The sequence below is a fragment of the Chiloscyllium punctatum genome, chromosome 8 (assembly GCF_047496795.1).
Source record: "Chiloscyllium punctatum isolate Juve2018m chromosome 8, sChiPun1.3, whole genome shotgun sequence".
In the NCBI taxonomy this organism is placed as follows: Eukaryota; Metazoa; Chordata; class Chondrichthyes; order Orectolobiformes; family Hemiscylliidae; genus Chiloscyllium; species Chiloscyllium punctatum.
Genome location: NC_092746.1, coordinates 63963493 through 63975897, shown reverse-complemented (window position 1 = coordinate 63975897; position 12405 = coordinate 63963493). Strand labels below are relative to the sequence as shown.

General features: G+C 39.8%; 1 protein-coding gene across 7 annotated transcripts in view; it reads right to left on the bottom strand.

Moving 5' to 3' along the window:
* Positions 1-12405, bottom strand: part of tpk1 (thiamin pyrophosphokinase 1) — a 385692-nt gene that overhangs the window by 171707 nt on the left and 201580 nt on the right. For all 7 annotated transcript variants that reach the window (XM_072575655.1, XM_072575662.1, XM_072575660.1 and 4 more), the window contains one exon: positions 5418-5564. In XM_072575655.1, coding sequence (XP_072431756.1) covers positions 5418-5564 — 147 coding nt within the window. The remainder of the gene's footprint in view (positions 1-5417; positions 5565-12405) is intronic.

The window sequence follows — 12405 nt, the reverse complement described above, 5'->3', positions numbered from 1 at the left end:
AAGGTTTTTGCAGTGTTTTGTCTTAAACTGTTAAGATTTATTGTCCTTGAATAAATGAAATAATTTACTCAGCCTCCCCTCCTTTCCCATCCATCCCTACATTATCAACTCTTCCCTCTCTTGTCATCACTCTCCCCATTCACACAGCCCTTCTTCACCACCAAGACAACTCAGTCATTGCCTCCTCCTTCTCCAGGATCCCTTTCACCCACCCACTCATCCCAACTTGGATTTCTTCACCTTACTTGAACTCAACTCCTGTACTGCTAATAACCTTGCTGTCAGTACATGGGAGCACTGCTCCGCTAGTACCACTTAGATCTGCACTGTCAAGGATGGGTGAGCCGCCTCACCAACAGATAGGAGCTCCTGTTTATGCAGCTCCACACTTGAGTGAGGTGGGACTTTTGTACTTCGGGCACTTTGGTAGTGTTGGTTATGGAGAAGGCCAAGCCAGTGACAATCCAGTTTGACATGGGAATATAGCCAGGTCTGGGATGTTGGGATTAGGTAAGTACCAGAGTTGGGAACAAGCATTTCCTGCTCCACTCTTGCTACGAGCAAAGGTTTCCTCTTGCTTCTTTATTTTCACTTTTTAAAAAAATTGCTACGCAAAACCTGTGGCATAACATTGGTGTTTAGCACAAAATCAGAAATTGATGGAGAAGCTCAGCAGCTCTGAAGAATCATCATTGGACTTGAAATGTTAACTCTGCTTTCTCTCCACAGACACTGTCAGACCTGCTGAGTTTCTAATTTCTGATTTTGTTTTAGATTTTCAGCATCCACAGTTCTTTGTTTTATTTTACTGACTAGCATATTTGAATTCTGAGATCCCTTTGTTCCTTGATCTCAGCTAATCTGATATATCCCAAATAATTAGCTACATCTCAATTCTTCCTACCAAATATATACTACTTCACATTTATCTGTTTTGAACTTCATTTGCTAACTATTTTCTCATTCTACTTGTTTATTAATCTTTTCCTGTAACTTATTGTAGCCCTCCTCAGTATTGATTAGTTCGTTTCTAAATTTAGAAATGATATTTTGTATTCCAAAATCCAAATCATCACTGCAATTCATGAACAGCAGTTGTTCAAATGCTGATTCTTGTACAGAACCACTTTCTACCTTCATTCACCCTGAATATCTGTCCTGTATTCCCACAGTCTGCTTTCTGACTTGAAGTGAGCTTGGAATGCCATGTCCTCTCACTCCATGTTCTCTGATCATATTCATTAGTTAATGGTGGGGCATCTTACTGAAGCATTTTTGAGAATTCTAGATAAATTATGACTACTGCATTTCAATCAGCTTACCTCACTATTAAATCTTCAATAATGTTGGACAAGCACTAATTTCCCTTTTGAAATTCACGCTGACTATTCATTATTATAGTTCTCATTTCTAGATAGTCTTTGGTTCACTTCTTTAGCATAGATTCCATTATTTTCACACCACTGACGTGAAGCTAACTGACCTGGGATTTCCTGGATATATTCTGTCTCATTTATAAGTACAGAAATTACACAGTTGTCTGCCAGTCAGTTGGCTGTCCATTTTTTTTAATGAATTATTAAAATGAGTAGCAATGTCTCTGCTTTCTCTCTCCTGGATTACTTCAAAATATACAGATGCAAATCATCAGTACCAGGAGCTTCATCCTTTGTGAGTTTGTTTGGTATGTTCCATAGATCCACTTTTTAAAATTTTAAACACACTTATGTAATAATCCCAGGTAAAAAAACAAAGTCAGCTTATTATTTAATATTTCCGTCATCTCTTTATCATTAACTGTAGTATATCCTATCTATTCCTTAATAGTGCTTTTCCATCACAGCCTTACTTTTTCTTTAATTTGATGTGCCTGTTAAATATTTTATTATTTTGTTTTGTATTCCTCTTTGATTACCGAATTGTTTATTTGACTTCTTCTCTGTTACCTTGATATTCTCTCATCATGCACTTCTCTGCTGTGCATGTACATACTCTATGCTATTATGAACATTAAATCAGACAAGATAGTTGCGTTTTAAAATGTCTCCTTTAATTTCGAGTCAAACAGAATGTCCTGAATGTGGGATGGTGATGTATGAAACCTCTCCCTGTAGACAGGTCCGTGACATCTGGTTGTCATGAGGAAACAAACCCAAATCAAAATCCATTGAAAATCAAATAACAGATTTCACATCCTGACATAGACAGCAGGATAGTTCTCTTTGGAAACATAAATAGAGACTGAGAGACAGAGGGAGGTACAGAGAGAGAGAGAGAGGGGGACAGAAAGAGAGAGAGAGGGGGACACAGAGAGAGAGAGAGAGAGAGAGAGAGAGAGAGAGAGAGAGAGAGAGAGAGAGAGAGAGAGAGAGGGGGGGGGGGGGACAGAAAGAGAGAGAGGGGGACACAGAGAGAGAGAGAGAGCGAGAGAGTGAGACACACACACAAAGAAATTCCTGCCGTGTGAAGAAGCAGCAACTACGACTATGAAAAGGTGGGTGAACCGTTTTTATGTTAATGGTTAAGAAAGCATTAAGGATCAAAGGCTGAGTATGTGGGTAGTGTACAGTGTAACAAAAATGTGAAGGTGTCTGCTACGATTGGAAAAAAATTGAAAAGTAGAGTATTTCTTAATTGGTGGGAGTTTGGAAACTGTTGATGGCTAAAAAGATTTGGGTGTCCTTGCTCATGAGTTACAGAATCATACAGCAAGGAAACAGATCCTTCCGTCCAACTAGTCCATGCTGACTAAGTTTCCCAAACTAAACTAGTCCTACTTGTCTGCGTTTTGTTTATGTCTCTCTAAACCTTTCCTATTTATGAACCTGTCCAAATATCTTTCAAGTGTTGCAACTGTACCTGCACCAAGCACTTCCTGTGGCAGCTTATTCCATATATGTGTCACCCTCTGTGTAAAAAGGTTGCCCCTCATATACTTTTAAATCTTTCTCCTTTCACATTAAGAATATGTCTCCTAATTTTGAACTCCCTCACCCTAAGGAAAATACCTTGCTTATTCACCTTATCTATGCCCCTCATGATTTTATAGAATCTTAAAAGGCCACCCCTCCATGTCCTCTCCCCAGGTGAAATCAGAAATGCCTTACATTGAGATGGGGTAGATAACACATCCCTCAGTGTTGTCAGCTGAGGAGATGTTTCCTTCTAATTACTGAGTCCCCCTACTGCGATCACATTTCTATTCTGCACTTTGTACTGACTCCTCTCCTCACTCCTGATGAAGGGCTTATGACCGAAATATCGACTCACCTGCTGTGCTTTTCCAGTGGCACACTTTTCGACTCTTGACTTTCCAGCATCTGCAGTCCTCACTTTTGTCCTCCTTCTCTCCTAGATTGCCTTGTGAGCCACTGTGCCATACTCCGAATTGTGGCTGTCCTCAGTGCAGACTTTCTCCTTGTCCTCACAAACAGTAAGTACATGATATCTGTTGGACAGGACCAATGTCTGTGGGACCTCTTCTACTTCTTCCAAGTCCCTGTTACCCAACTCCCCATCAGTCACACTTTCCCTTTCCTGAACCGGTTTTTCCCTTTGACCATTAAAACCTTCTATAACTCTGGTAAGTATGAATCTATTGGCAGTAAGTCCTCTTTATAAATGATACACCTGTCATGCAGTCAGATAAAACATCGAAAGTTCTCATGTCCAGGTGAATTACGAAGAGAGAAAGCATTGCACAGAATAAAAAAAGGAGAAAGAAATAAATTAATAACAGTTCAGCGATCGCTGGGACTCGTGTTTTTTTTCTCAATTTTTTGCAGCCTTGGATGTCACTGAGGAAATTCCACTGAAGTGAAAACCTGCACCTTACTGCTAGATGTTACTAGAACTCATCTCTTTTCCAGATGAAACAGCACCTGTTTATTTTCTTTCCCCAGTCGCTACAAAAACGTGAATATATACATGGATTCACTCATTTTATATTCTGCTTATAGATGTGGCTACATTCCTAGTTAGGCTCAAGATCAGCTGTTTATACAGACTGATTTCTTATTCTGTATCTAGCCAGCTCTCAAAAACACATTTCCTTGTGTCTCTGTGGAAACTATAACGAAAGTAATTTTTCTGCTTTCTGGCTGTATATGGCATCTAAATTTTTAGGGTTTGGGTTGTAAAATCAGCATTAAGAATTTTACAACTAGAAAGGTACCTTTCATTTCCATTTTTCTATGAAATAGCAAGGAACATTTTGGAAGTTAATTTCCCCTTCCTGCTTGTCACAGAGAAACTTTCTTTTTTAACTCGTCATAGAATCCCGACTGTGCAGATAGAGGCCATTTGGCCCATTGAGTCTGCACCGACACTCCGAAGAGCATCCTGTCCTATCCCCATAAACTCACATTTCTCATGGCTAATCCACCTAGTCTGCACATTGCTGAACACTAGGGCAATTTAGCATGGGCAATCCACCTAACATGCACATCTTTAGACTCTGGGAGGAACCCAAAGCACCCAGAGGAAACCCACACAGACACAGGGAGAATGTGCAAACTCCACACAGTCACCCAAGGCTGGAATTGAACACAGGCCCCTGGCACTGTGAGGTAGCAGTGCTGACCACTACCACTGCTCATTGCATCTTGGTACACGCACTGCCATTCAGATATTCAATTTTCTTGCCATCAAACTATTCGGCTAATAACTAGTGAACCATGTTTTCTGGCGCTTCAAGCTCACAGGGTGGCATTTTTCAGCCCCTGCAGGCAGATCTGAGGGCAACGGGAGGGGTTGGCTCCTAAAATGCAGTGAGCAACTAGCCCTCCACTTGGATGGGTTCTGTCCAGCATTAGGCAGAACTCCTGTCTCCAGACAATCCAGACTCCACCAAGGTGACCAACTCCAGAGAACAGAAAAAGAAACTGGTTCACCAGAGGTGCAGCTGGGGCAATGTGCTGACAAGACATGAGGAGAAGAGATGGAGGTGAATTAGTTTGCTAGAGTCCGACATGAGGAATGTAGCAAGTGGAAGGCCAACAAGATCTGAGGAGCAGGTGGGGAAGTGGTGGACATCGATGTGCTTCTGGGAGCGAAACAGCAGGGTGCTTTGGTCACCAGTTTACACCCTTTCCCCACTTTTCTGGTCTGCCAACACCACTAGTTTGATTTTCAAATGCTCCCCCAACACTCAGGCTTATACAGACCCTTCCTCTCTACTCCATCTCAGGCCTGTGGGAAATCTCATCCAGAAAAAGTTGGATCCCAGAAAATCCTTGCCTGAACAGTGACCACACAGTATGTGCATAAAGAACAATTGACTATAATATGCAATATTTGTCAATCAACAATACAGGAAAGATGAATAGATAGAATACAAATTAGGCACATCATTTGTTCAAAGACTTTTGCTAATTAAACTTCATCTCAACAATTTATTGCCATGATTAAATACTTACAGGCTGCAGTAAATAGGCCAGGGATGTCTCCTGAATGATGATAACTGGGAGCTTAGTTAACTTTGTGGCATGAAAAAGTGTCTCCACACTGGCCATGATCTGGTCCAAACGTCCGCCAAGTCCACCGAGCACGACAACATTGTCGACCTAGTGCCAAAATGATAGTACTTCCATTAATATTACAACATTCCCTTGTCCTTTTCATCTCAGCTACATGAGGAGCCAATGCTAATTTATATAATAGTCAAGACTTTAATTTCTGACACGAGAGTCAATAGCATATTGTTCTGAATGCTAGAAGCAATTAGATTCAAATCAGAAGTTCTTTTTGATTTCAAAGGAACTCTACTTCAGTGCAGAGGTCTTGACTGATTGATGTAATTCGATGGTTTAACATTTTAAATATATCATAGTAGCGATAATTATCCCTTTCAAATAAATCAGTCTGCAGCTTTCTGATGTTTTGAATTAAGTAATGTGGTTTCTTTTATATGAAGAAATTGTCATATCTCAGCAGAAAGTCAATGAATCTCTAATGCAATATACATGGTAAAGTTCAAACTAACCATGGCAAATATATCAATAATGATCAGATTATGAAACTGTCCATCCTTTATAAAATACATTCTGGTTCTGAAATCGTGGACAAATTGGTCAGTGCAGCCAGGACAGGACTTTGCCAAAGAAACTTTTTCCTTAATTGGCACTGGAAAATTTTCCTCTTTTTTTCCCTCCTCAGTGGATGGCTACAGGATGGAATGTGAAGGGTGAAGAAAAGTGAAAATATATAATCATGATGCTCCAGTTAGCATTTGCAAGGCAGGCAGCTGGTGATTTCCTCCTCAGCATTTTCATGTTTTACTTTTTCCATGAACTGCATCATTTCTTCAGAATAAATCAAATTCACAATGTTTCTATTTTCTGCAGCCAGACAATATTTTTCCAGTTCATTCGTACCACAGTATCAATAACTTCTTTTCAACATTTTGTTGTGGATTATTGTGCTCTGCGTGGTGCTATAGTATAGTCAACAATCATAAAATGTTAAATGCTCTGACTAACATTTTTCAATTATCACTCGTTAGGAATATGAGATGGAAGGAGGATATAAACAGGCTGCAAAAAAGATGCAGACAGGTTAAGTGAGTGGGCAACCAGTTAATAACTTACATTGGAAATTGTGAAGTTATTTATATTAGTAATAACAAGAGAAAAGCAGGATATTTCCATAAGGGTGTAAAACATTTAAAACTTAATATTAAGAGAGGGTATACTTTCAGAAGAAACATGGAAAGTTAGCATGTATGTACAGTAAGCATTAGAAAGGCAAAGGGCATGCTGGTCTTCATGATAAGGGATTTTAATATGAGAATGAGGAAATCTTCTTACAATCATGTTCGTATTTTTGATCTCCATATCTAAGGAAGGATATTCTTGCCTTGTAGGTGGTGCAGCGAAGATGTACTAATTTCACTCCTAGTATGACAGTGTTGACCTGTGATGAGAAGCTGATTAAATTGAGCCAACACTCTCTGGAGTTTAGACGAATGAGAGGCAATCACATTGAAATAAACAAGATTCTGAAGGGTCTTGACAGGGTAAAAACTGACAAGTTACTTCTCCTGGTTGGGTTAAATAGAACAAGAGGGCATAGCATAAGAGACAATGATTTAGGACTGAGATCGTGAAAAACTTCTTTCTTCAGGGTTGCGCATGTTTGGAATTATCTACCAGAGAGAGTCATGGAAGCTCCATTGTTGAGTATGCTCAGTGTTTAAGTAGATAAACTTCTGGTTTCTCAGTGGGTTAAGGAAAGAGGAGATTGGATGGGAAAATGGAGTCTAGGCAGTAGATCAGCCATGGATATCAGAGTATCCTCAAGGAGCTAATTCTTACACTCTTATGACTTACAATCCCTATCATATAGACGAGCACTTTGAAGTTGAAGATTTGTTTCTCAAAAATGGCGTGCAGGAAGACTGGGCACAGTACCTTGCTCATAATTCAATGTTCTGGCTCATATTTGCTTCTGTAAGAATCACTAGCATTCCAAAGAGAAAAGTCAGGGTAATAGAACTTGAGCCCATACAATGAGTAAATGCACATACTCCCATGACTCAGCCAATGTTAGGCATTTGCCTGATACAATCAGTGTCAATGCCTGAGTACACTGCAGTACAGAACTATTCAGCTCTTTCATATCAGGTGAATAGTTAGCAGTACAAGCTGAAATACATTTATTAAACACTTCAATTTGCCTGAAATCAGTGAAGCTTTAAAAATGCTAAGTGGAGAAGATTACATAATTAAGATAATCACACTTTAGTGAGGTGCAGAAAAGCTTACTGAATTGCCCAAAATAGACAAAGTGCTTAATACGTTGTAAGTGGCACTTTTATAATTAATGCATACGGTAATGAAACTCAGTCAGTAAAGACAGATGCCCGCTGAGAGTGTGGACAGTGTGGGGGTTCTGGGAATAAAAGGTATTATGAGTTACAGGAATGGATTTAGTTTTACTGGAACATGCAAGATTCAGAAAGATCCATAAATAAAATCTTCCAAGTGGCTGGATAAATGGACAGTGGAAAAAATAAACTTTCTTTTATTATCAGTTCAATTAATCTATTTAAAATTTAGAAGTTAGGAACAATTACCAAATTTTAAAACGTCATATCAAGAAGGAATTCCTCAAATGCTACCACAGAGTTCTACGTAAGTAGATTGGCCCCCACAATGAAAGAACGGATACTGTTAATTCATTCCTTCAATCAAGAGAAGGATGTTTATTGATTCAGAAGAGGAAGGAAGGTTTTGTTTGGCAGCATTTCATCTCATGAGATGATGGCTTGTGCCTTGATGATCATCTCTGGTTTTTGAAAATAGTCTGGAATTTGAAGAAGTCATGGCAGACTTGAAACTATAACCTTTGTTTTTTCCTATCCATAGATGCTGCAAGAACAGGTGAGTTTCTCCAGCACTTTCTATTTTTATTCTATTCTGGCATGGCAATATGTGGCATAGTTGTGACAGAGGAAGACAATGGGCATTGGAAGATGCATGATTTGCTTATCTCTTCCGATGTCCTTCCGAACAGTCAGCGTCCTAAGGTCATGAACTCATGGAGATGTACAGCAGGAAAATCTATGCCAACCAAGTATCCTAAATTCATCACATCCCCTTTGCCAGCATTTGGCCCCTATGACTCTAAACCCTTCCTATTCATGTACCTATCCAGGTGCCTTTTAAATGTTGTAATTGTATCAGCCTTCACCACTTCTTCTGGTAGCTCATTCCATACGCACACCATGCTTTGCATTAAATAGTTGTCCCTTTGGTCCCTTTTAAATTTGCGTTTCTCTCTCCACAGATATTGCCAGACCTGAACTCCTCCAGCATTCTCTGTGTTTACATTGTACAGTAAAGCACGGCTGGAAAGGATGTAATTGGGGATTGGGAGATGTGGTCATGCATGGTCAGAAGAACCCCAGCTTCAAGGAGTGGGTGAGCATGGGGGCAGGAATGAGAACACCAGAAATGGTTATGTGCCCAAAGCACACTGGGAGGTTATTCGCATGCCAATCAGCTTCTACTTCTCATGAACCTTGGAGGTCTCTATGGCAGGAAAACAAAATGGAATGTTGACCAACTCACTTTCCAGAGCTTGAGTGGAAAAGGTAGGCAGATGTAAGTCACTTGGGGAAGTCTGTGAGATTGATGGGATGGTTTACTAGGAAGGGGATGTGGATACCTGAGGGCTCACTGGACACTGAGGCTGAGGAAGAGCTGTCACCTTCCATTCTGCTAGAAACTGAGAGTGTATAATGAGGAAGAAAACAATGGTTACCACACTTCGAGTGGGCAGGGTATATCACTGAACCTGTGAGGGAAAGGGCTACCAATGATAAGACTTTCAGAGGGAATGAACATTGGCCAAGCAAAGCAAGTTGCCTACCTCCTGACCAGCCTACGGCACTGACCTTTTCTGTATGTCACACCTCTCTGGCATAGCAACTGCTAGATAATTTTTTGACAGCTACACCTTTGTGCAGAGAGGGAACCAAATATTAAGGAGAGCCAAAGCTGTCAGCACGACCCAACACCATGCATACATATTGTTGCCCCTACTTCCAGATGATGCAAGAGGCTCTCCATGCACTGAGAATCGTGTGTGGGCATGAAGTGCTGCCAAATGGTGCGAAAATGCATTTAGCGCCTACACAAAGTGATTCACTGAATATCCGATAAATGGCAAACTGTTCTGAGAACACCCATGATTGGATGGAATGGAAACAGACATGAGAGATGCCATGGGTGTGGGGTAGCAATTAGGGGGTGAGGCGAGATTGACAAGATACTGTGATAAAACACATGAGGACCTGTGGTAGAAAAAAACCCTCTAATAAAGCCAATACAAATCAGACTTAGCTAAAGTTCAGCCCAAAGTGTTAAATAAAACAAACCTGTGAAAAATTATATTCACTTGCTCTGTACCTTACACATTTGATTTCATAATGAAAACACCTCATTTGTTATGGACATATGATTAGTGTTCATCTTTATAAACCAGACAGTATTCCAATAGAGTCACATTGCCACTCGATTTGCTGACTACACAGCAACATTTGGCCAGGGAAAGACATAAAATGACAAATTTTACTGTTGGCATCTGTAAACGCAATACAATATTGCTCATATGAGAGAATGCACGTTTTCCTTTTTGGACTATAAACTGAAATGGAAGTTGAGCACTTGTAGCTGAAATACCAAGAGTTTTGCAACTTTAATCAATCAAGTGCTGTACATTATTGACCTGTATGATAGAATGTTGCTTTTTGAAACAATAAGATAGAGATTTTCAGACTGAACACCAAGGGTCTTTTGAGTTATGGAAATTCTTCCTGCCAACCACCCTTTGATCAAATACTCGCAGAATGCTAAAAAGCAGTAAAAGCCAAGACAGCAGGAGAGTAAAAACATATAGAGCTTTCAGACAGAAAGCAACCATCTCTCTCTGATTGGGGGAGAAAGAAAGACAAATTAAGGAAGCCTAAAAGAAAGAAATCTAAAACAAGATTGGCTGAGTCCACCCGATCAACCATGAAATTGAAGGAGGTCTGACATTCTACACTCAACAGTGGGTCATTATTGCAAAACCTGAAAGGACTGCAAGAAAATAACTTTTCACCTTGTCATCTTTGGAATTTTAGCCTGTCTGTATCCTTTTTCCACTCACAGTGTACATGTTAAACAATTTATCTTGTGTCTTCTTAATCATGAGATTATATGTGCACGTGAGGCTTTTATCATGAGGTTATACTTAAATATTTTCTTTTCTCTATGCTTACTGAAGTATAAAATAATTAATTACTTTATTGTTACTACAAAATGTGGTATGAATTGCTGTTGGCCTGAGTAGTATTCAATCAATAAGGCAGATTGGCCCTTTTGGTGGTCTTATGGGGATTTTACACAGCCATGTATGTTGTGATAGTTTGTGAAACGGTGGAACTCCAATATTAGTTACTCTTCTCAGTTAATTAAGTTCTGCAAATCTAACATGCTTATTAACATCCTGCATCAGAAAAACATAAATAGCAGCAGGGGTCCACCAATCAGCTCCCCGGCCATTCATCAAAATCATGGCTGACCTGCTTGAGGCCTCATCTCCTCTTTCATGCTAACTCAAGTCCTCATTATTTCAAAAAGTTATCGTTCCCATGGAATATAGATTGCTTATTTCTGAAATAAATTGAGATTCTCTTGCATATAGCCTTCTAAGGTTTTACAACAAAAAACAGGGGTACTTTAGATCTCTTAAGTTCAATCTTAAAAATTCAAATCTCCAGGAATAATTCTCCAGCTTGTCCTGAACATGACTTTCTTTGTCCTGATTAACATTAGTGATGAAGTGGCCTGTAATTTCATTCACTGGGGCATGCACAGAGTAGGGAAATCGGAAATTTCCCAACTCCCAAACTGGACTCTCAAGAAACTTTCTCAACATCAACTGAAGCCTACAGGGCCAATTCTTTGGTGTGGACCCTGTCATCACCAGAAACAGAAGAGGCTGCCATAAGGGATTGCAATATGCCACAGCCGACTGGTGAGAAAGCTCACCGTAATCATCTGGGACTTCATCATGGATATAATAGTTTAAAAGCAATGAAGTCCTCTGGTCCTCACTCACTAAACACTTCCCATGCAACGTCCATGCCAACTGATGCCATCTCATGTATCTCATTCAGCCCTCAATTTTAATCTGTGCACTCCCCACATAGATCCAGGACTTATTATTGGCTTTATGTCAACCTAATGCCAATTCATGTCAACCACGCCATCATTCATCTCCATGGAATTTTATAACCTCCAGCAACATTGTATCACTTCAATTAGAACTACACTCTCTTCTCGCGCCATGGCACTTTTGTTTTACCCTATATGTCAATTTAGATCAATGTATGCCCTCATTCATCCCCATAGTCCCTTAAATCTCTTTGCCAACTTGATTACTTTGTCACTTGGGATAAACAGCATGTAATATAAAAGAGCAGGAGTCTTACATGTCCGACCAGGTCCTCAAACCTGATCATCCTTCAATTCACATCTGTGTCTATGCTTAACAATCGCAAAAAGATTCCACTCCAAAAAGATATGGGACCTCTCTAAAAGGGCATCTAGCCCCTTCGAAGGACACCAGCTAAGTCTACATCTTTTCCTCAAAATTATCAAGCACATAAATCATATTTTAGAAGTGCAAATGGCATAAGCTGCTTCTGAAAGTAGGCAGCTACACTTCTAAACAAGATATTTTTAACTACCTCCATTAAAAATGAATATGCTCCTCCGCCATTTCCCAATCTCCTTGTAAAAATGGTGGCTGTCAAATATCTAAGTGGAACTTCTAGATGCAGGTTTGGAACACTATCTCCTCTGCAAACATTCAGCTCAGAGTGTGTATTTAGAAAGTTGATCTTTCAACACAGAG